We start from the raw sequence: 25466 nt of genomic DNA, 5'->3' as shown, positions 1-25466 counted from the left end.
AAGCAAGCTCCCCCCCCCCCAAGAAGCAAAAATGATTGGCGTCCGTTTGGAGTAGACCGGGACTCCAGGGAAGAGCCGACAGCTGAACAGAGCTAGGAAATAGCCCTGCAGTTCCTGAAACTGCCACTGGGGGCGCAGAGAGTCCTCAGCCCCACCAGAGTCGGTGGAGAGCGGCAGACCTGCTGCTGGAGGTCTCACCCGCTCGCCTCAGCCTTGGGGGAAGAAGCGCCCCCAGCGCTGGCTTCCTGGCCATGCCGGCTGCCGCCTCTTTCCCTCCCTCAGCCTTGGTTTCTAAGAGAGTTTGAGATCTCTCACTCGGCAACCCGGGGGGGGGGGAACCCTTCCCCCGGGGGGACACCCCCCCAAGTCCTTGCCATGGGGATCCCCGTCTTGCAGACACAGGCACAGGCTTCCCAACCCCAGTTGAACTGCGTCCCCTCCCTCCCTATTTTTAAAAATATTTTTAAAGAGTCCTCTTTGGTGTTAAAATCAGTGCCCTCCTCTCCCGCCTTTATTTTTCAAATCGCTTCCTTAACACTGCAAAGCCGGCAAGGAATCTCCCCCCCCCCCCACCCCAACACTGCAAGCCACCACCTTTCCATTTAGGAGATTCTCTTGTATAATTGATCCTCGCACACTTTTTTTTTCTTATTTCATGCTGTCCTGAGAGCAGCTGGCTGCTCACATCGCAGCCATGTCGTCATACCTTCCAGTTTTTAAATTTGCTATTTGAGAGAGGAGAGATCTCCACATTGCATGTAAAGAATTTCTCTGAAGGAGACAACTCCTGTTTCTAAAGTAAGTTGCAAGGAGAAGGGTAGCAGATAGGCTTTAAAGTGCAGAGACTGAAGGAATGTAATCATAGAGTTGAAAGGGACCCCCAAGGGTCATCTAGTCCAACCCGCCACAATGCTATCCTTAATGTTGTTTACATCTCCCCCCCTTCACATGGCTTAAAGTCACTTGTAATCAGATTTTGGGGTTGATCCACTGGGGTTGGATCAGTATAAATAGAAGAATGCAATTCTATATAAAGGAGAAATATTCCATGTAAATTGGCACACTTGAATTTAAGCATGCTTTACCGTCAAGGCTGTAGGAATAAACCAATTTAAATGCTTCTATACTGTGTAAAGTTGGGATTTTACCCTCAGGACTGGATTGAAACGAAAGTTTTGAACAAGTTTTCTTCAAACCCAAGAAAAATGATATTAGTATAAGACATGTAACTAGAATAAAAAAAAAATTCCAAGCAAATCATTGTAATAACTATCGTAATAAAGCACTGCTATAATTATATATAATTTTCTTAAAATTTTGGTTTCATTCACCTTTTCCATGCTGAAATGTCACAACCTGAGCGACCATGGCTTGCCCCCCCCCCCCAGTTTTGATCCTGGGTACGCCCCTGTGTATGTTTTGTAATATTTGCTCATTTGTGGGGTTTTTTTTTTAAGTATTTTAAAACTGTAAATTACCTTGTGTGCCTTAACAGAATGATGGGATATAAATGCAATAAATAAATATATTTATGTCCTAAATAGATTTTCCATATTTTGTAATTGAATATTGATAAAGGTAGCTGCTTAATAATATGGCCGTTCCTGCAGCTCTATAAAGTATAATTTCATAGGGAACATTCATAACAGAAGAAGGGGGAAACTAAAATTAATTTGCACTGTGCAGAGATTTTGCTTCAGAATTTGAAATTTAACCATAAGTAGTGTCAGTTGGCAAATTTGATGCTGTCTTTTCCCTCAGCCTCCTTCCTGAAGAATACAAAGACTCGCCTGTTAAGTCTTTTGGGGAAGCAAGAAGAACATGGTTACACCCTGAAAGAGTGGGTACGCCGAGAGGCATTAAACCTTGATGCCCTCCAAGAAGTAGGAACTTTCAGGTATACGCAGTAGTTAAATTACTACACTTTCCCCAGCTCTAAAAAAGATAAGTCATTATCCAGGAAGCTCTTTGTACATACACATTTAGGATATTTTAAGTGCACATGGAGGGGATGCTTATTTTACTTACGGTACTTGCAACTGTATCAGGCGCTGCTTCAGAGGGGTCACCAATCTGTAGGTGTGTTTGCAGGAGCCTAAAAGCTGTGTTCTTCTCATAGCTCTTTAGATATCAGCTGTTAGGTCCATTTAACTGATTCCAGAATTGCAACTAACAACCCCACTGTTTTCAGTACATTACAGTGAGTGTAACTGGGTACAATACTGAAATCAAAAGCGTTCACTGGAAGCTGTGTGTGTTAATATTCGGCTGTCTTTCAAAGGATTTGATTCCATTTTTGCTGGTACCATTAATCCTGGAAGTAAAATATGTATTTACTTTGCTTCAAAGACACAATTTGACAGGTTGTAGGAATAGTTGAAATGCAGAATTAGGTATATATATATATATATATATATATATATATATATATATATATATTGTGTGTGTGTGTGTGTGTGTGTATTATATACCACCCTTCATCAACAGATCTCAAGGCAGTTCACAAGATAAAAATACAAGATAAAAGCACAAATAAACATAAACAACAACAAAAATGCCCCCCAGCCAAACACATTTAAAAGGCTGTAGAATGTTAATCAGCCAAAGGCCTGATTGAAGAGGAACATTTTTGCTGGGCGCCTCAAAACATATAATGAAAATGCCAGATGAACGTCCCTAGGGAGAGCATTCCACAAGCACTTTTCTCCATAACATTCTCCCTTGAGATGTTCAGTCAGAATGTTCCTGAAGGAGTGTGTGCCTTTCTTAATATTGGGTATTGCCTTTTTGTTTCCTTTACCTCTCTTGACACTTGCAGAGACACCCTGTGGAGGCGGGTCCAGACTGTGGTGACTCCATTTATGGCCTATATGTTGTCTGTCCTAGACATAGACTGCAACCTGGACCTATTGGTCAGTCCAACAACAGAAAAGTGTGTGAAAGCTCTGTGGATATTCATTTTCAAGGAACTGCTGGACATCCCTTACAAGTAAGTGGCATAAAGAAGGCATGAATGGTTGCCAGTGAATAGATGGCTGGCAAAAATGTGAATGGTGAATGTGATTTTGATTCCATGTGAGGGACTTATCTTGAAAGCTGTTTATTCAGTTAGCCCCAAAAAACAAAAAACAAAAAAACCATGTGCCAGTTGTATGCCATGATGTTTTGGCATCACATTTCTCAGTGGGCATGACTTACGAGCCAGATCTAGCTGCTGTTTTCCTCTGCATAAAGGAATTCTTGTGGGTACCAATTTATGAGTGCCTTTGTCCATGCATGTCCAATAAGGTGGAATCTGTTACTCACATTCTTCTATTTTGTGAACTTTATAGTGAAGAGCGATCTCGACTTATACTACCCCCTTTTATCACAATTTATACCCTTGCAATATTATTTGGAATTCTCTCCCGAAATTTTACGTAAATTCCTTTTGGAAGATTCCTTGAGCTCAGTATCCTATGCTGTGGCCAAATTTTGCACCCTGGCTATTAGAAAACGTAAATCTCTTCTATTGAATAATATACTATAAATTCTTTTAGTGCTACTTTCTCTCTGGCCTTTTGGATTTTGCCCTCCTGTGATGATGTTGCTGGTCTTTTGTTTGGAGTTGTGTTGTTTTGTATTGCTGGCGCTTGCTGTAATAAAACTGAACTGAAAGGAATAATGTTGTGGTTATCAAATGCTTTTTTGAGAGCTCAAAACTCAAGGATTGGTAAACAGAATTCTTTCCCTCCTTCTTTCTAAGTGCTGAAACAAAACATTGAGCTTCCTACTTATTAATGGGATACCTCAAGCTTGCTAACTTAGTTTTCCTGTGTCTTGCCCAGCTCCCCAACTGAGACTATTCTGGTGCCGAGCTACTTTAAGAAATCAACAGGTGCTGGCAATGAAATGCCCTTCAGCTGGAAGATAAAAGATTATTTGGAAGATCTTTGGGTTCAAGCTCAATACATCCCTGGTAATGAAGGTGAGAATCCAGAGCGAACACACAGAGAATTACCTTTAGGAAGGATCCCGGATTGGCTTGTGTCTCTCCTCATGTGTAGATGAGCTTTCTACACATGCATCTATAACCTGGGAAAACTCTCTCTGACAAACATTTGTGAGGGGAGTATGGGGGTGGTGTGAGAGAATTGCAGTATGTGAGGCTAGCCTCCACATCTCTTTGGACCCCCTCAACACTTTCATTCATTGAGGGGTTATTTGTCCCCTCCGATATGGAAATAGCCAGAAGCAGCTTGTTACGGCTTGAGGGGTCTTGCTAAAAATAATTTGGGGGTACTGATGACTACTAAAAACATGGCTAAAATGAGACAGTTCTGCCCCCTGCCCACATCTTTGCCCAAACTTGCCAGGTTTTACATTAAAATAGATAGTTTAAAAAGTCTAGGGGATTTAGCAGGGAATATTGACCAGCCACTGTAAACAACAAAGCAGTCATCAGTGTTGTGGGAAACTGATAAGAAAATTATACAGCAACATGCTTTAATAAAGTAGCACCATTGAGATGCTATAGTAATTAAAATTCTCATATAACTTAAATATTCCCATTCTACTGTTGTCCTACAGACAGATTTGTAAGCATCTTTCGGAAGGAATCCCTGGGGCAATATATAGCTGATCTCCCTGAGGAAGAGAGGGAGCACCTTTTTCACTGTTACGTCAGAGACTTCATCCTCCTGACAATGGGTGTTTCTTCTCATAAGGAGCTAAAGGTAAGTACAGCAACACAAGACATCAAGATGCTTAGAACATTCTGTGTGCCAATTGTAATGCCCAGGAGGTGTGTGCTGTAGTGTTTGACTGAAATACATACTTCAGCAGCATATGGCTGGCATTTGATTATCACTAAAGTAGAAGAATATCACACAGATATGGAATGTGATGGTGGTTGCACACATTTGTTTAATCTGAATGAAGAAAATTCCAGACTGCTTGAAAGCTCACGTTGTTAGATCTCAACAAGTAGGATTTTGTCCCCACTTCCCTGTCCTAGCTGTTCCCTATTCAGTATTTTCTCAGCTGGGGGATCTTGAGGGTGTGGTAGAAGTTTCTGACTGAAGTTGTTTCTCCAGTCAGGTGGTTCTTGGAATGACAGTAGCCCAAGCAAGGCATTTGTATCTAGAGAGGTTTAATGTCTGTCTTCTGTGTTCAGATGAGCTCACCAAAAACTCAGCTTTGAAATATGTTTTCAGGTGAACTAGTTCCAAAGTGTACACACCCAACTGCTGTGAACTGAAGTAAGAAAAAGTCCTGTAGGTACCTGTGGAGTGAGATACATTTTATCCCAGTAATATAAGCATTTGTGATTGGAACAGCTTTCCTGAATGTGTTATACTTCTAAAGATAAAAGTCTCACCTACATAAGAATCTGTAGATCAGGCACCCCCAAACTTCGGCCCTCCAGATGTTTTGGACTACAATTCCCATCATCCCTGACCACTGGTCCTGCTAGCTAGGGATCATGGGAGTTGTAGGCCAAAACATCTGGAGGGCCGCAGTTTGGGGATGGCGGCTGTAGATATTACCGCACAAGATTTGCTTCCAGTGACATTGTTTTTCCATTTCTAGTTGCTGCAGACAGCTCTCTTATCATGTTTGGAGGAAATGAAGGCGGCTTCTTCCAATGCAGAAGAGAAGGTGCTGCCCCTCCCCTGTATCCATCTTTGTTACAATCAGTTTAGGAGTCGTCTGCAAAACCTTTCCAGGATTCTTGCTGTGTATCCTGATGTGTCCAATGCTCTCACTGAACATGTTGAGAAAGGAGACAGCTTCTTGCATCGCCAAATGGTAGGAATCATATTGGGTGGGTGGTAACATTTTAGTCCTACTAGAAAAAGTGTGTTTTTAAAATGTTGGGGGAAATGCTAATATCTTTTAAGGGCGATTGCTAAAAGTCACACAAGGTTTTAACATTTATGTGTCTTATTTGTTCTTTGATGCTCTGATAATTAGTCTCTTGTGTAAATACATACAATCAGCACAAACCACAGTCTCCTTATAAGTGCAGGAATAAGATTGATCCATGATAGGGAAAGCTTACAAATGAAGTAGGATTCGAATGAAAATTCCTTGCTAAACAAGGTGTAAAAAGTTTAATGTAAATTTAGCAAGTGGGGAATAAAATACACATCTTAAAAAGAAAGACTAAAGGAATGTGTCTGTTCTGTTTTGCAAAAAAACAAAAAACAAAAAACAAACAAAGCAAAAAAAAACCATAACAGAAAACAAAGTGGAAATGTTTTTCACCTTTTCTATTGATATAATCTATTGATATAAGTCAGCTATGAACATTGAGGTTAATACAGAAGAGTCATGATCTGCTTATTGAGTTAGGAATATAGATAGTCATAGTTCAGCTTGAGAGCAGGTTCTCACATTTGCGTGTTTCAACCTTTAACCTTCCCCAAATAAATTCACACATGATTAAGATATTTGGTTTGGTTTTTGGCAGAATTTAGGCCACAACTTTATTGATTACAACCAAGTGAGTGGTTGCATAGGTTCTGGTTCGACTATCTCCCTGCACCCGTGCAGGCAGCCCTATCCCAGAGCCACGTTCGTGGGACAGCCAAGGATGAACACCAGGGACAGCTGATGGAAGGTTCACCAATCAGCCGTTCTGATGTCCCCGGGACTCGGCCACTGGCCGGACCCCTTTCGGGGACCGACAAACCATTGAGTGCCTGGATTCCTGTACTGGAATATCCTGCATTTTCATAGGCGTGACCACCTCACGTGCCACACCTATCACCTGAACCAGAGCCTATCCGCAACTTCCAAGTTGTGACTAGTTGCTACGTGGCAGGCAAAACCCAAATGGCACCAACCAATCAGCCAAGTGGGGGAAATTCCTACCGTGCCCCTGTCCCAATGACAGACGACACACGGCGGCATAGCAAGGTCAATTCAAGCCCTAAATATAGGGAGCAGTGGGTGGGTGTTCCGATGCGTTAGGCCCCAAAGAGGAAGCTCAGCAGCCTCGCATGGGCTTAAATAGGTCCCTCATTGCTGCATTTTATGACTCCCCATTGGCCAGATTTCACCCCAGCAACACGGGACTGACCTATCAGGGGTTGTGGCCTTTCTTTCCAATTACCCCCACAACACTGGGTCGGGTTGCTGGTCACACCGCAACACATGCCCTCCTTTAATGGAGGATCCGATTTTCCAGATTGGCAGTTGAATTATTTATTCTGCTTAATGAAAGGAGAAGAGTCATAATTCAGATTTTTTACACCTGATTTTTTTTAGTGAAATAAATGTTACTATTAGTTATTGTCCATGTCTGTATTAAAGCTCTGTTCATGCCTGATTGCTTAGGTTCTGGATGTGCTTGCTGCAATTGCTTGCACTGAGATGTTGGAAGAAAAACTGTTGAACTGCAGATCTCAAACGTGGCTGCAGCAGGTGAAGAAGCTTCAAATGCCGATTGAACTTGTGTGTTCAGCAAACTACATTCAAAGCAATGGGAGCCAATGTGACCAGCTGCTCCAGGAACTCAGGTAGGTCACATGGACCAAACTGGAGGTAGAGGAAACACTGGAGAGTTGGACTCAGGTGCCATCACCAAAGACAGGCTGCCATCTGCGTTGAGGCAAACAGACTCAGCCACCCCATCCCCTGTAGTTGTGTATACTTGCAAACACAGTATCCTTGTTTGGAATGAGCAACGTGTGAATGTTCATGTGTTTACTACAGTATTTCATGTTTTTATCTTGTATTTTTATGCTGTGAACTGCCCTGAGATCTTCAGATGAAGGGCGGCATAAATAATAAATAAATAAATAAATAAATAAATAAATAAATAAATAAGCTCCCCCCAAAACAAGGAGTTTATTTGGATTTTACTAGAGGACCTTAAATTAATTCAGCATGGATTTCTGAGGCAGGAAGATGTTTTGGGAATGTTAGAGGACAGGACATGCAGAGAAATATTTTATCCAACATTCTGTATCATCTTTCTACTCTGGTTTTCTTAGCTAAAGTATGAGATGCTATATATGTTATAGGTGACTGGAAAGAGTGGTACCTTGGTTCTCAAACTTAATCCGTTCCGGAAGTCTGTTCTGATACCAAAGCGTTTCAAAACCAAGGCACGCTTTCCGTAGAAAGTAATGCAAAATGGATTAATCTGTTCCAGACTTTTAAAAACAACCCCTAAAACAGCAATTTAACATGCATTTTACTATCTAACAAGACCATTTCTGGGTTAGGGTTAATTTTAGGACTGGGTTAGGGTTATGGTAAGGATTAGAATTAGGGTTAGGGTCAGGGTTAGTGTTGTTTTATGTTTTCTTGTGGTTTTGATTCATTTGTGGTTGGTTTTCTGGGGAGTGCCTGGCTGCCTTCAGGTGGTGCTGGGGCTCTCAGATGCAGCTTCTGAGGTGCCTCCACCTTCCCCGACCCCAGCAACTATTCAGCCTGGCTGCCTTCAAGTGATGCAGGGGCCCTCAACCTGTTGCTGCTTGTATAGGAGCAGGAGCTGGATGGGGCTGCTCGGCTGGGGAGGTGCAGGCTCTGTCACACTTTCCATTGTGGGGTTTGTGGCTTCACTCCCCTCAAGGGAGAAGTTTAAAGGAGCCCCCACCTCAGCATCAGAGCCCCTGCCCCACCTGAAGGCAGCCAGGCACTCCCCAGCTGAGCTGCCTGATCCCACTCCTACTTGCGTGCCAGCAGGAGCGGGGTGGGGATCTCTCAGCTGGGAAGGGAGGCTTTGCGCTGCCTATCGGAGCAGCCCTGCTCCCGCTCCTACTTGCCTGCAAGCAGGAGCAGGTTGTGTGGTGGTGGTGGTGGTGGTGGTGGTGGCAATGACATCCCTTACCTGCTCGCTTGCTACCTGACCCAGCCATCCCTCACTCAGCGCACACTGGCGACTCCCAGAGCTGGAGGAGTGGGTGGTTGCTGTGGCAGCAGCGGCTGCCTGCTCACTTGCCGGAAAACGGAAGTGTGGCACTCAAAACGGAAGTTATACTCAGAATGGAGCATGTTTGGCTTCTGAAAAAGTTTGAAAACCGGAGCATGTTTGGCTTCCGAAAAAAGTGTTCTGGTTCCAAGTAGTTCGAGAACTAAGCTGTTCGAAAACCGAGGTACCACTGTATAGACCATTAATTCCCAATATTAAACCAGCAATTTGGGAGATGACTGGCCAAAGCCTTTTGCTTTATTTCCTTACAAACTCTTGATAGAAAATCTTATTTAAGGAATTCTAATGGGTAGAACTATGTGAGATTGCCAGCAACCTTGATTAATATTCAAGTTTATTTTTTGATTTCCTGTGCCTCATTTAGTTTTTATGCCTCCTTTGTCAGAAAGCCTTTCCTGATATACTAAATGGTTATTACGTTGCTCTGCCTCTCTACTCAATAAATCTCACTCACAACCTGTAGATTCCACCTGTTTCAGTAGCAGAATTTATTTCCTGTTGAATTGTAGGTGAACTATAATTCCACCTCATCCACCTGCAATTTCTATCCAGGCTCCATATTCCTCAAAAATGGTCACACGTTTTCTCAAGTTGCTGTTTTTGCGCAAGCATTCTTCTGAAGAGCTGGGCAGGTTGTCTAATTCTGGACTTCCTCCTCAACACAGGAGCCAATGGAATAGGATTTTCTCACTGTCCCTCTTCGTGGAACATGTGCTCCTTGTAGTAGAAATGCAGATTCCAGAGGTGAAGAACCTGGTAAAAAAGTTCACCTCACGCCTTGGAAAAGTAAGAACTCTATTCTCACTTGGTGCAAAGCATCTCTTTATTGTACTAAGAAAGTAAGCGACATCCTTTTTATTTTTACTTTTTTAACACAAAGCATCAACATCATCAAAAATTCAAGAAGGCAAATAACATAAAACCGGAGAATTGTTGTATCGAAACCAGTATTAAAAGCATTCAACACAAAGACCACAACGGAGCAGTGTTATTGTAGTAATTGTGGTGAGAAGTGTTTAGAACCTAGTGGAACAGGATAGTTTTATCTGTATGTTCCTATACATTTTAAAGTTCACTTTTAGAATGTGATACTATTGCTTTTGTTCTTTTTAGTGTTTTCAAGGGGATTCAGACATTAAAACCCATAACACTTTCAATGCAGTCATGGAGATCCTCTGTCAGTGCAAGGAGGATGCCAGTTCAGTGTTTTGCAGGTAATGCCTTTGGGATGAGCCCATTCCATTTTATGAGAGTGCCTTTTGGGTTCTCCTTGGATCCTGGAATTGGTGGCAGGCTATGTAATCCTGTACTCATTATGATTAGGAAGAGAGAAATGCCGCTACCAAGCCCAAATGACCTCACTAGTGCAAATTCTCAGGCATCCCTGCAAGCAGGGGCGTTTCTAGCTCCTTGGTTGCCCGGGGCAGCAAGCCAAGAGGCACCCCTGGGGGCGGGGCATTGCGGCATGTGCATGCGTCATGACGTCATGACGCACGTGCACAGCGCGATGCCACGCCCCTGGGGATGCCCCCGCAGGGGGGGGGAGGAAAGCAAAGCGGGCGCTTGAACGCGCCCGCTTTGCTTCCTTTCCTCTCCCTTTTGGCGCTGGCTGGGCTGCGGCTCCGCAGCCCAGCCAGCGCCGAAAGGGGCGGCTGAAAGGGGGGGGGGAGAAGCAAACAGGCGTGTTTAAGCGGCCAAAAGGGGGGGAAGCGCCCGTTTGCTCCCCCCTTTCCCTTTTGCCGCCGTTTGTTCCGTCGCCCCGGGAGCAGCAGCACCACACACACTGTGCGCTGCTGCTCCCACGGCGACGGAGTGAGTGGCGGTGCATGGGGGTGGTGAGCGGCGGTGCGTGGGGGTGACAAGCGGCGGCCCCTCCCACCACTCCCCACGCACCACCGGTCACCCCGTCTGTGAACAGCAATGGAACAGTCAAATGACTTCATGTAGCTCCTAAGCCAGTTTCATTATTGCTGACCTGGGCAGTGAGCTATAATTAAATATACATTAAACCCACATACATGTTTGTATTGTATTCACAGTTATGGTTTGAGGCCATGTCCAATTTGTTTGGAAGATCCTAGGGAGCCAGTCCACCTTCCTTGTGATCATGTGTATTGTCATCATTGCATAAAACAACGGCTGGTACCAGGAGAGATGTGCTGCCCATTTTGCAAAGTTGAACTACCAGATGACTATTCTCCCAAAGTATCTGAGGAGATCCGGTAATGCCTTATTGATTGATTGCATTTATATCCCACAGCAGTTGGTAGTTCTGGTGATAATTTCAGCTTCTGGCCCTTAATTTCTAAGGATTTAATCATTCCCTCTATTATCAATGTTTGTTGGGGTGGGGACGATCTTTTGGTAGCAAAAATGGCATAATTCACACACAACAAGGTGAAATTTACAGGTTCAGGTTTGCAAAAGTACATAAAACCTTTAGAAAAATGCCTTAAGGAGCAATCCTTCAAAACATACCAATGTGTAATGAAATGGTGTATCCTGCAAGAAGGCATGGCTAGTTGGATTGACCCCTAAACTGGACCTTATTTGTAGGTCCAACTTATAACACTCTGTTGGCCATGCATTTTTTTAGCATTGCCCACAAACTATGTGATGCAAGTTCTGCAGTCAACTGGATAAGTAATTCTCCCCAATTCTCTTCCACCACCACAGTGTTGCCATTAAAAAAATGACCCAGTTCCGCAAGTGTTGCAACAGTTTTTTCATAGAGTTGGTTTCTACTATGTGCTTCAAAGACAATGAGCCCCCAGAAAAAGCTGTGATCCAGGAGCTTCTGAACCTCCTGTTTGTTCACAGGCCACCTTTGAAAGGTATGTTCGTGTGATCCCAGCAATTTGCCCTACCCTGAACGTATTGACTTCTTCATGTCTCTGTACCATGTTTCATTATTTCTTTAGGTTCAAATAACTACAGTGTGTACACAAAAACTCTATCCCCCTTTAATGACGTGGTGGATAAAACCCCTGTGATCCGTTCTGTGGTGCTAAAGTTGCTTCTAAAATACAGGTAAGGAACTTTTCTCTGGGACGTGCAAGTTGGGGGGGCAATATACCCTGCTTCTCCTTCAGTGTTCACCCCACTGATACCTGCTCTGATTTCCTTGATGTCTTAGTGGTCCTCATATGAGTTCAGCCATTGCTTTTCTGAAACTCTGAAGGCTCTCCCCTTTAGCCCTGTTGTACAACTTCATCTGAATGTATACTTCTGACAGTGGAGGTCTCCTTTCATTTTTAGAATAGAGAAGCATGTGCCTTGTTCATTAATAAGGGGAGGTTTCTCTTTTTCTATAGTTTCAATGATGTGAAAGTCCATGGTCAGAAATACTTATCAGAAGCAGAATCAATATGCAACCTAGACAAAGAAGACAAGACAGTACTGTACATGCTGTTTGCCAGCTGCCTTGAGGTAAGTATATTTTTCCCATAACTTTTCAAGGTACCTCCAGATGTTTTGAACTCCCATCAGCCTCAGCCAGCATGACCCAATTGTCAGGGACAAAGGGAGTTGTCTGAAAGTTTACAGATTGAGGAAGGTTTCTGTAAGACCTGTGCTGTGCTACCTGTGTACTTTCAGTTTCTTTTTGCTTTGCCAAAGTCTCAGGTTGTGTGGCTTTTCAGAAACAGAGATGCAGTATCTATAAAGCCAGCTCTGCCTGTATGCATGTACAGGAGAGCAACTGATTAGACTTGATTTTTTTGATATCTGGTCTAATAAATTGCACCAGTCCATTGTCTTCTGTGGAAAAACAAGCAGCAGCTACAGTAAGAAAAACAGAGTGAACAGGCTCATGTGCCTCATTGTGACCAAGTGAATTCTCCTTGAGGAATATTTAGAAATATGTGGCATGCTTCTTAGTACTTAAGCCTCATGTGGTCCTTTCGCCCACTTAAGTGAAACTTGAATAAAGAACAATTAGGGAAAAACTGAAGATATGGAGGTCTCATACACCCCAGGTAATGTGGTTGCTGACCTTGAGCCAGACATCCTGGAGAGTGAAGTCAAATGGGCCTTAGAAAGCCTCACTAACAACAAGGCCAGTGGAAGTGATGATATTCCAGCTGAACTATTTAAAATTTTAAAAGATGATGCTGTTGAGGTGCTACACTCAATATGCCAGCAAGTTTGGAAAACTCAGCAGTGGCCAGAGGATTGGAGAAGATCAGTCTACATCCCAATCCCAAAGAAGGGCAGTGCCAAAGAATGCTCCAACTACCACACAATTGCACTCATTTCACACACTAGCAAGGTTATGCTTTAAATTCTACAAGGCAGGCTTAAGCAGTATGTGGACCGAGAACTCCCAGAAGTGCAAGCTGGATTTCAAAGGGGCAGAGGAACCAGAGACCAAATTGCAAACATGCGCTGGATTATGGAGAAAGCTAGAGAGTTCCAGAAAAACATCTACTTCTGCTTCATTGACTACGCAAAAGCATTTGACTGTGTCGACCACAGCAAACTATGGCAAGTTCTTAAAGAAATGGGAGTGCCGGATCACCTCATTTGTCTCCTGAGAAATCTCTATGTGGGACAAGAAGCTACAGTTAGAACTGGATATGGAACAACTGATTGGTTCAAAATTGGGAAAGGAGTACGATAAGCCTGTATATTGTCTCCTGCTTATTTAACTTATATGCAGAATTCATCATGCGAAAGGCTGGACTGGATGAATCCCAAACCGGAATTAAGATTGCCGGAAAAAATATCAACAACCTCAGATATGCTGATGATACTACCTTGATAGCAGAAAGTGAGGAGGAATTAAAGAACCTTTTAATGAGGGTGAAAGAGGAAAGCGCAAAATATGGTCTGAAGCTCAACATCAAAAAAACTAAGAACATGGCCACTGGTCCCATCACCTCCTGGCAAATAGAACGGGAAGAAATGGAGGCAGTGAGAGATTTCACTTTCTTGGGTTCCATGATCACTGCAGATGGTGACAGCAGTCACGAAATTAGAAGACGCCTGCTTCTTGGGAGAAAAGCAATGAGAAACCTAGACAGCATCTTAAAAAGCAAAGACATCACCTTGCCGACAAAGGTCTGTATAGTTAAAGCTATGGTTTTCCCAGTAGTAATGTACGGAAGTGAGAGCTGGACCATCAAGAAGGCTGATCGCCGAAGAATTGTTGCTTTTGAATTATGGTGCTGGAGGAGACTCTTGAGAGTCCCATGGACTGCAAGAAGATCAAACTTATGCATCCTTAAAGAAATCAGCCCTGAGTGCTCACTAGAAGGACAGATCCTGAAGTTGAGGCTCCAGTACTTTGGCCACCTCATGAGAAGAGAAGACTCCCTAGAAAAGACCCTGATGATGGGAAAGATGGAGGGCACAAGGTGAAGGGGACGACAGAGGATGAGATGGTTGGACAGTGTTCTCGAAGCTACTAACATGAGTTTGGCCAAACTGCGAGAGGCAGTGAAGGATAGGCGTGCCTGGCGTGCTCTGGTCCATGGGGTCACGAAGAGTCGGACACGACTGAACAACAACAACAAGGAAAAACTGTCCCTGCCTAATTTAACCAAACTGGTTAAAGAAGGGTAAAAGCAAAGTCTCTGAAAGGGAAGCCATTCCTTAGAGCCTTCACTATAGGCATGGCAAAATCAAATAATTATGTCCTCCCACCAGAGGTTTCAAATGCCTCTGCAAGTTCTGCCTTCTGAAGTGGATAAATAGGGTCTCTTAAGATTCTCCCCACAATACTAAGGGCTCATCCACACCTCCACTTGCCACTTTCCCCTAGGAAAACCAACAGTTTAGCATTGAATCAGAACCAACAGCAACTGGGTTTTCTGCAGATTGTTGTTTGTTCAGATTCAGCGCTAAAGAGCTGGTTTTCCATGGCAAGGCAAAGGGAAAACCTCTCAGTTTTGTGCCTACAAAGCATGGGACAAACAGAAAACTGTTTGGACCTGTACTTTCTAGGCATGGGACAAGGGGAAATGTGGAAAAGCCCTGAGCGGACTCCCGGTTGGGAGAGGAGCTGAAAGAAGACGGGATTCTGCCCTCCGGGCAGAATCCAGTTTTAGACGGAAAAAGGGGGAGATTGCAGGGCGCCGCAACTCCCCATAAAGCCTCAGAAGGATTATTTTGAGGACTAAGAACCCAGCGGTATCGAAGAGTCTCTCTGCCACCGAGAGGGTCCCCAGTTTTTTTTGTTTTTTTCGGGGGCTGTACGGCGGCGAGATTGAGACACCGATACGGGTAGCCATTTTTTTTCCGACCCGTCTAAAACGAAGCCTCAGGTCTTCCCAGCTTCACGACCCGGCTCCAAAGGAGAAAAGAAACCCGAATCTGAAACTAAAAGGTTGGTAACCGAATCGGATTTGGCAATAAAAATTCGGAGGACAGCGGGAATATAAATAAGAGATCAACCCCGACTGTGGGGGACTTTATATATATCAGAAAGCGCAAAGGGTGAGAAAAGTTAAAAACCGAAGCCTAAAAACGGGAATAAATAAGAAAAATCAGGCAAACCTTGGAAAAATCCGAAGGACTTTATAAAATCTTCGTGATTGATAGCCTAGAAACAGCAATCTTTAACAGAAAGCGGAGCTCGCTGGAGAAAGAGCTCCCTGAACACTTTCACTTTTGTTAAGACTCCGTTATGGTAACAAGTTTAAAGTTACAAAAGTAACAAAATAGACACAGATTACCAATGGACACTTTCTAACAGTTTGGTCTTCGAAATAAGTAGTAGCCTAATATAATTTGTTTGAAACAAAATAAAAACTGTGCAAGAAAATCTAAGGGGGAAAAAAAGCGACTAAGTTGTGCAGAGACGGGAGGTGCCTACGTGACGACCGACCAGCCTTCTGCCCTGAACTTCGCCATAGCGGAGTGGGGGGGGGGCAGACAAAGAAACAGAAGATTATACTCCCGTTCCTTTTCCCCTTGGCGAAGCTATTAGAATTGGAGGACCCAGTCGGCCGACTGGCAGGGACCTAGCTGCTCAACTAATTAAGGATTTTTAACAGAATAACGGAGGAGCCTGTTGGATGGGCTGGAGGGCTTGAGAAATAGCGAGTTACGTTCTCTCTAGAGGGAGGGAGAATTCCCCCCCCCCTTTCTTTTTCACTTGCTACACTCCTGGATTTTCCCTGTATTGCGGAGGTATTATTATATTGTCCACCAGCACTAAGAACTAATTCCCTTTGTTGGCCCCTAAAGATACACATTGCGGATTAGCCATACAAGTGGCAGAAGAAACAAAGTAAAATACGGGATATCTGGATTAATTTAAAGGAGCCAAGTGGAAGGGGAAAAAAAAAAAACTGAAAGTGAACAACTACTATTTTTTATGGTCCCTTTTTTCTTTTTTTCTGTTTTTTTTCTCTTTTTTCTTTTTTTCTGTACTTATCTCCCTACCTGTCGGGATTTAGCCAACCAAGTGGCAGAAGGCAAAGACTATATATTCATAAAGGAACATAACTGAAAAGAAAATAAACAAGGGGAAAGGGGTATAGACAATATAAAATATTACACATTTAATACTCAGCATCTCTAAACCCCACCTACATACTATTTTTTTTTCTCCCATTGAATCCTTTCAACATCTGAAGGTCATCCCTACCCCATGTGGATTTAGCCATTCAAGTGGCGGAAAAAAGAAGATCAAGCACTAACATTATAAAAACTCTAATGCCTCAATTTTTGTATTTTGTTTTATAATACGTATATGTTCTAAGATATTGATATTAAAGATTAACATATCAAGGGGGAGGGGGAGGGGGAAATAAGACCTTTAAATATACCTCTGGCAGCATATATTCAAATATTTCACAACCTAGACCTGGAGGACAAAAAAGTGGCTATAGGGTAAAGAACAATATTACGCTTTAATAGAACAATAGCAATAACAATAATAATAACAATAACAAAATAGAGAAAAGAGAGGAAATGGCGGAAAAAAAGAATGGACTAAAAGGGTCTGCAACACCAGGAGACAGAAGAGGTTCGAAACAAGAGGATTCTAAGGAAATAATAAAAATGTTAGCAGAATTAAAAAAGGACATAAAAGAAACAAAACAAAGTGTGGAAGATAAATTAGAAAAAATGGAACAGAAGTGGGACATGACAGTTAAAGAATTGAAATCGCAAATACAAGAGGTGGATAAGAAAACGCAAAAGGTGGAAGAAGGAGTTAAGCGAGCACAAAAAGATATTAAAGACCTGAAAAGAGAGGATGACAAATTAGGTAACGCAATACTAGAGGTAAGCAGAACACAAGAAGATATGCTGGATATGATCGCGATGCAAGACATGAGGTTAAGAGAAAAAAACCTGAGATTGAGATCAATCCCGGAAACAACAGGAGAAAACATTGCGGAAAAAATCATCACCGAATTAGTGGCATGGCTGGAGATGGAAAAAGAGGAATTTGCAGAAAGTGTAGTGAATGTCTTTAGAATAAGAACAAAAAGTAGAAAGGGGAAAAAATTTCCAGGTGACTGCCTAATAATATTCAAAGACAGAGGAATGAGAGATTTGATACTAATGAAGAATAGAGAAAAGAAAATCTACATAGACAATACAATGACAATCGTGTTTAAGGACATTCCTATGCACCTGTTGAAAAAGAGAGAGAAATATAAACGATTGACACAGATTCTGAGAAGAAATAGAATTGATTTTAAATGGGAATTCCCGGAAGGGATCTCATTTTATTATAAAGAAAAAAAACACAAACTGAACGGATTACCGGAGGTGACCAAATTTCTGAGAAGATACAAAGAATTAGAGAAAAAGGAAGAAATACTAGAGGGAGCAACTGCAGCGCCGCTAAGAGGTGAAGAAGAAGAAGAAGGAGACAGCATCAGGGAAGAAGAAGAAGAAGAAGAAGAGGAAGGAAAAGAAGAAAAGGAAGAGCAGTAAAAAGTAAAGACAAAAGACTAAAACAGCAACAAACAGGATGGCATTACGGATTTGGACGTGGAATGTAAACGGAATAAACCAGAAAGCGAAACGTAACAAGATTGAACACATACTACAGAAAAGAAAACTGGACATTATTTGCTTACAAGAAACACATATCGCAAAAAAACACAGAAAGATTCTAATCAAAAGAAAATTAGGAAATGAATTCATATCATCGGACAAAACTAAGAAGCGTGGAGTAGTCATATATGTAAAACAACATCTAGAGGCCAACCAATTATTCAAAGACGAAGAAGGCAGAATAATAGCAATACAGGTCAAAATGCAAGGAGAAACAATAATTCTAGTTGGAATTTATGCACCCAATGAAAATAAATCAAAATTCTATGAAGGATTGGAAGAAAAACTTCTTGAGTATATGGATCAAAAAATCATAATATTAGGAGATATGAACGGCGTAATCTCATTGGAAATGGATAGATGTAGGAAGAGAATGGAAGCAAAAGATGGGAAACTACCTAAGAATTTCTTCTCAATGATGAAGAACTGCAATCTGGTTGATGCATGGAGAATAAGACACCCATTAGAAAAAGAATTTACTTATTTTTCAGAATCAAAACAATCAAATGCAAGAATTGACTATGTAATAACTTCAAATGAGATGATACCAAGAATAAAAAAAATAGAAATATTGCCAAAGATGATATCGGATCATAACCCAATATACTGTGAAATAAAAGGAATCGAAGAAAAATCTTTTAGATGGAGACTGAATGAAAGTTTGCTGGACGACCAAAAAATAGAAGAAGAAGCAAATGAGAAATTAAAAGAATTCTTCGAATTAAATAGGAACAAGGGAACAAAAGAACATATCGTATGGGACGCCAGCAAAGCAGTTATGAGGGGATTCTTCATACAGAAGAATAGTATAAAGAAAAAGCTTAAAGAGAAGAAAAAAGAAGAAATCCTGAAACAAATAATGGATAATGAGAAAAAACTGGCGTCCAAACCAAATGATCTGAAAGCAAGCCAAAATATAAAAATACTACAGAGTCAATTCGCAATGATTATAAACCAAGAGGTAGAATGGAAAATAAAGTGGATGAGGCAGAGGAATTTCGAGCATGCGAACAAACCCGGAAAATGGTTATCTTGGCAGATAAAGAAAAGGAAAGAACAAAGTACTATAAATAAAATAAGAATTGAAGAAAAAGAGATTGAAAACCCAGTAGAAATAAGACAAGGATTTGAAAAATTTTATAGACAATTATATAGGAAAAAAGAGAAACCAAAAATAGATAAAATGGAAGAATTTATAAACAGGAATGGAGTACAAAAAATTCCAGCAGAAATAAAAACACATCTGAATGAAAAGATTGAGAAAGAGGAAATACTAAAGGCAATAAAGAATATGAAAAGTGGAAAATCACCAGGACCTGATGGATTTACGGCAAAATTCTATAAAAAAAACAAGTGGCACCCTGTTAGAACCATTTAAAGAGGTATTGAATAACATATGGGAAAAAGCGGAAATACCACAAACCTGGAAAGAAGCATACATCACACTAATTCCCAAACCAGATTCGGATATCTCCCAAATTAAAAATTATAGACCTATATCATTATTAAATACAGATTATAAAATATTCGCAAGTATCATAGCTAACCGTATGAAGAAAGTCTTGAACATGATCATTAATGAGGACCAGACCGGCTTCTTACCCGGCAGACAGCTAAAGGACAATGTGAGGAATATAGTGAATATAATAGAATACCTGTCGGTTAGAAACGAAAAAAAAGCTGCGATGATTTTCATAGACGCAGAGAAAGCGTTTGATAACGTGGATTGGGATTTTATGATAAAAAATTTGGAAACAATGGACTTTGGAGAAAAAATATTAAGAAGTATCAAAGCAATCTATAAAGAACAAAAAGCTAAATTAATAGTAAATAATGTGGTATCGAATAGTATAGAAATAACTAAAGGGACAAGACAGGGATGCCCACTTTCACCACTACTATTCATATCAGTCCTGGAAATCTTATTAAAAAGAATAAGAGAATCAGATAAAATCAGAGGAATAACAATCGGAAAGAAGCAACACAAAGTAAAAGCATTCGCAGACGACCTAGTATTAACATTGGAAGACCCAGTAGAAAGTGCAAAAGTGGCATTACAAGAAATCGAAGAATTTGGCCAATTCGCAGGACTCAAATTAAATAAGAAAAAAACGAAAATATTGGTTAAAAATATGGACAATGATGAAATTAAAAAATTAGAAGAAATAACAGAAATAGAAGTAGTTAAAAAAGTCAAATATCTAGGAATATGGCTGACAAACAAGAACATCGATCTATTCCAAAATAACTATGATCCGGTATGGAACAAAATAAAGGAAGACCTGGAAATATGGGACAGACTAAAATTATCACTCCTAGGTAGAATTGCGACAATCAAAATGAGCGTGCTGCCGAGAATGACGTTTCTCTTTCAGACAATCCCCATACTCAAAGGAACAGCAATATTTAAAGATTGGCAAAGAAAAATTTCCAGATTTATTTGGCAAGGGAAAAAGCCCAGAATTCGATTTAAATTATTGACGGACACTAAAGACAGAGGAGGATTCGCATTACCAGATTTGAAATTGTATTACGAGGCAGCATGCCTCTGCTGGATAAAAGAGTGGATGATATTAAAAAATACGAACCTATTAGATTTAGAGGGCCACGACAATAGATTCGGGTGGCACGCTTACTTATGGCAAGGTAAAACCAAAGTCCACAAAGGATTCGGAAATCATATATTCAGGAAAGCCCTTTATGATGTGTGGGAAAGGTATAGGAACTTACTAGAAAGAAAAACTCCGTGGTGGCTCTCACCATTAGAAGCTATGTCCCTCAAAAAAACAAATATGAATGAGAAATGGCCAACATATGAAGTATTGCTTAAAAAAGATGGAGAAAAATGGAAAATCAGACCATATGAAGAAGTAAAAGAATATGTAAACGACTGGCTACACTATCACCAAATAAATGAAATGTTCAGAAATGATCTAAAGAAGAATGGTTTTGACGAGGCTAAATCTAAATTCGAAAGGGAAATACTAAATAATAATCATAAAACATTATCAAAAATGTATAAGATATTATTGGAGTGGGAATTAAAGGATGAGGAGGTTAAGTCAGTTATGGTAAGCTGGGCAAAAGATTTTGGCTACAATATTATGATGACGGATTGGGAAAAGTTGTGGCGAGAAGGGATGAAATTCACGGCATGTAATGCGTTAAAAGAAAATATATATAAAATGATATACAGATGGTATATAACCCCAGCAAAATTGGCAAAAATGCATAAGGGAGACAATAAATGCTGGAAATGTAAAGAAAGTGTAGGAACTTTCTATCATGCGTGGTGGGAGTGCAAAAAAGTTAAAAATTATTGGAATGAAATATATAATGAAATGAAAAAAATATTAGGATATAATTTTGTTAAAAAGCCAGAATCTCTATTATTAGGCATCATTAATACAGGAATCAAAAAAGAAGACAAAAAACTTTTCCAATATATGGCTACAGCAGCCAGAACATTAATGGCTCAAAAATGGAAACAGGACATATTACCAACTAAAGAAGAATGGATTTTGAAAATGGCAGACTATGCGGAGTTAGACAAAATGACAGGGAGAGTCAGAGAACAGCGGGATCAGAAATTTATTGAGGATTGGAAAAAATTTGCTAATTATTTGAGAAAATATACACAAGTAAATACGTTAGTAGGATTACAAGAAGCTTTGTAGGAAAAAATGAATATTGTTGTATGATGAAATAACAGATATGATATCAATTATGAAAATTAAAACAATAATATTTGGAATAAATATAAAAACAAAGAAACGATATTGTGAAAACCAGAACGAAGGGTTGAGGGAAGTCTAGACCTTGAGAGGTCAAGATATAGAAATGTTTAATAGAAAAGAAGTGTAAATATAAGATATGTTTATATAATGTAAATGTTTGTATGTACGTTTGTAAACTCTGAATAAAAAGATTATGAAAAAAAAAAGGAAAAGCCCTGAGCATTTTATTTTCTAGCAGTGTCAATGCACACAGTAATAATAAATGCTTCGTTCAATAGATTTAACAAAGATTGGTATGGTGAGCAATGGTGAGCAATAACTGGAAAACACCCTGTTTCCTTTTCCAGGATTCTATGTATGAGAAATTGGGAGCCTCCTCAGAGAAAAGCAAGGCAAACTGCCTGAGAGAAGATGGACGCTTCCTAACAAGCTACATAAAGCAAAGCAGGAGCAGGCATGAAACATCTCAAGAAGTCACCATTGAGTACTTGCAGGGAGTGGCCCACACCCGCCTGTGTTTGGATAGGGCTGCACAGCTGCTCTTTGAACTTCATGAAACTTCAGGCAAGTGGGATTCTGTTAAACAGGAATAAAAATGTACTAAATAACTGGTGTATGAAAGAGTTCCTGCTGCTAGATGAATTACAGGATGGGTTTTTCCTTTGTGTCCATATTTAACAGAAAAATGAAATACCAGTTCTGTGCTTCTGTAGATGTCTTTTTCTTGCCAGTAGATTTCTCTCTTTTGAATGCAAAGCTTTGTGTGACATTTGTTATTCTCAGTGCTTCTGAAAGTGTTGGATCAAGGTAAAGGACCCCTGGATGGTTGAGTCCAGTCAAATACGACTACGGGGTGCAGCGCTCTTCTCTGCTTTCAGGTCAAGGGAGCCACCGTTTTTCTGCAGACAGCTTTCTGGGTCCTGTAGCCAGCATGACTAAACTGAGAGCCAGTGTGGTGTAGTGGTTAAGAGCGGTAGACTCGTTATCTGGGGAACCGGGTTCGTGTCTCCACTCCTCCACATGCAGCTGCTGGGTGGCCTTGGGCTAGTCACACTTCTTTGAAGTCTCTCAGCCCCACTCACCTCACAGAGTGTTTGTTGTGGGGGAGGAAGGGAAAGGAGAATGTTAGCCGCTTTGAGACTCCTTCGGGTAGTGAAAAGCGGGATATCAAATCCAAACTCTTCTTCTTCTTCTTCTGCTTCTGACGCAACGGAGCACTGTGATGGAAGCCAGAGCACACAGAAACATGTTGGGTATTAATAGCTTAGCATAATTCAGAAGCATTTCCCTTTTTCCTTTCTCTCTCCAGCTAGTAGTCAAGAAACAGAGGAGCAACGCTACCTGAAAAAAGTGGAGCAGTTCTGCAGTCAGATTCAAAATGACTGGTACCGAGTTTACCTTATCCGCACACTTACTAAACAACATGGGATGCAGTTCACACAGAGACTTTCTAATGAATCCAAGTTTAACTGGATATTTCCAGCAGAAATAATTCGACAGGTAGTACAGCTCTATCTTGAGCACTTACCATCTTATTAAATATTGGGCAGTAGTTTGGAAAAAGTAGAAATGGTCAAATGATGCGTATGTTAAGAGGGATTTATTTTTTAAAATGAATGTGTTTTGCTTAGGCTGAGAATGTGATAACTTGTCCAGAGAGGGCAGTGATTAAATGGAATCAAGGTATGACAAGGGCATCTTTCAGTGATGCTTTTAAGTATAGTGAATCCTGCTTTGTACCAAGGAGTTCATACCCATTGATCCTATCATAGTGATATGATAGTCATACAATTTGCTTTGATGTTTGCATATTTCTTATCTATGGTTTATTAGGGTTTTTACACATTGCTATAATAGAACAGCAGAGTCCCTTTCCCTCCTCTCAGCTTTCTTCCACCCCCCCAACCTCTTGCCCTCTTTTATTTTTTTTTAAGCAACAGTGTTTTCATGTCTGATATTCAGTTGTATCACCTGCTATACAGTGTTTAGGCTATAAACAACTGATTTTTTGTGCTCTGTGTCTCAGAAATCTAAGTCCAGTCAGATTGATCAGTTCCTGGTACATGGCAAGAACTACAAAGTGGTGCGTGATGCTTTGGGAAAAGCAGCGATAGGATGCCCGGCAGATTGCATTGCAGCAACCTTGAAGGTACAGCTATTTAATTCTGGCCAGCACAGCTCTTTCATATTGAGCTAAATAGGTCTGTCTCTGATTTTATAGCATTTAGGATTTCATGTGCTTCTGGTGATTTTCCATTCCTTCCTTCCTTCCTTCCTTCTAGATCTGGGCTGTACTAAAGTGATTTTCGTGCTTATCTTTAAATTGTTCCAAGCTGTATTCTGATACTCTCTCCTAGGGCTTATCAGATTGCAAACCTTTATTGCATTGACTGGAATGTTAAGGCTAGCAAATAGGATCTGAGCTTCAGTGTACTGCATGTCATATTGGAAACATTGACTCTACTATAAGATCATTATTAGTGGCTGATTTTCTTCACAGTGACATTTCATAGTGTGCTTTTATATATTGTGTTCCATATTGGGGTGGGGCCACCTACAGGGAGAAATTTGGCAAACTGAAATATGTTTGCTATAGCTGATAGCACCTTATTGACTACCAAATTGGAAGTGTCAGGAAACCTTTTACAAAAGGTGTGCCTTTTGTTTCTTTTTTGGCTACACATATATCTTCTGCAGATATATTTGGACCAGTGCACTTTAAAAAATATTTGTGATGTTTCTGTTTTACTTAATATGTGTAGGGTTTGGTATCAGCGTTGTCTGTGCAGGTTCTCTGTTGTTCGCTTGTGCTCCATCTCCCCATCCCACCCACCTCTCTCCCCCTTCTCTCCCTAATGTCTCAACAACCGATTTGTAAAAATGTTATATGGAAAAATACGAGAGAGACATTGCATTACCTTTGTAAATCAAGAAAATCTTTAATTAAAATATTTTAATAAAATATTTGTGATCTAGTACTTTTTTGTTTTCTGCAATGCCCAGCACTCATTTTTTTAAAGGAATTTATTAAATTTTGATAATACAACAAACATAAAATACAACAAAACATTACAAAAAAGACAAAAATACAAATACAAAAATACAAAAAAACTAAAAATCTTAACAAACACTTATTTTAACTATCCTTATAATATTACTAACATTGTAAGGGGACCTCCTCACATCCTCTCTTTCTGCGTTCATTGCAAATCCTCTTCAGTAATTTCATAACATTATATAATCATCATTCTCATCTAATCTTAATCCTTATAAACATAAAATACTAATATATAATTCTTATATCCTATCTTAAACTAACTAATTTCATAACTGTAACCTTATATGTCCTCCGATTTCATTCTCAAATGTCAATCTTTTCACGCTGTTTCAAATAGTCTTTAAATTTCTTTCAATCTTCCTGCACCGCTTCCTCCCTCTGGTCTCGGAGTTTCCCGGTCAGTTCCGCGAGTTCCATATATTCAATCATCTTCATCTGCCAATCTTTCACTGTTGGTAATTCTTCAATTTTCCAGTTTTTAGCTAATAAAATCCTAGCAGCTGTTGTGGCATACATAAAAAATGTTCTGTCCTTGTTGGGGATTTCATAGTTAGTCATGCCCAGCAGAAAGGCCTCTGGTTTCTTACTAAATGTGTTTTTCAACACCTTTTTAAGCTCATTATATATCTTCTCCCAGAAGTCCTTTACCTTTGGGCATGTCCACCACATATGAAAGAAGGTACCTTCTACTTGTTTACATTTCCAGCATGGTACATTTTAGCTAACT

The 25466-nt window shown here is 40.6% G+C and overlaps 1 protein-coding gene across 1 annotated transcript in view; it reads left to right on the top strand.

Moving 5' to 3' along the window:
- The window catches only part of LOC117038954 (E3 ubiquitin-protein ligase RNF213-like), a 97632-nt gene that overhangs the window by 52067 nt on the left and 20099 nt on the right, over positions 1–25466 (top strand). The window contains exons 24-39 of the mRNA XM_033135959.1: positions 1762–1897; positions 2819–2989; positions 3828–3967; positions 4570–4715; positions 5572–5790; positions 7324–7505; positions 9592–9712; positions 10040–10140; positions 10966–11148; positions 11603–11760; positions 11848–11956; positions 12241–12355; positions 22029–22245; positions 22991–23201; positions 23616–23622; positions 23708–23830. Coding sequence (XP_032991850.1) covers positions 1762–1897; positions 2819–2989; positions 3828–3967; positions 4570–4715; positions 5572–5790; positions 7324–7505; positions 9592–9712; positions 10040–10140; positions 10966–11148; positions 11603–11760; positions 11848–11956; positions 12241–12355; positions 22029–22245; positions 22991–23201; positions 23616–23622; positions 23708–23830 — 2339 coding nt within the window. The remainder of the gene's footprint in view (positions 1–1761; positions 1898–2818; positions 2990–3827; positions 3968–4569; positions 4716–5571; positions 5791–7323; positions 7506–9591; positions 9713–10039; positions 10141–10965; positions 11149–11602; positions 11761–11847; positions 11957–12240; positions 12356–22028; positions 22246–22990; positions 23202–23615; positions 23623–23707; positions 23831–25466) is intronic.

This window comes from Lacerta agilis, chromosome 2, assembly GCF_009819535.1.
Source record: "Lacerta agilis isolate rLacAgi1 chromosome 2, rLacAgi1.pri, whole genome shotgun sequence".
In the NCBI taxonomy this organism is placed as follows: domain Eukaryota; kingdom Metazoa; phylum Chordata; class Lepidosauria; order Squamata; family Lacertidae; genus Lacerta; species Lacerta agilis.
The sequence above is the reverse complement of the archived record's forward strand: the minus strand, read 5'-3'. Positions and strand labels throughout refer to the sequence as shown.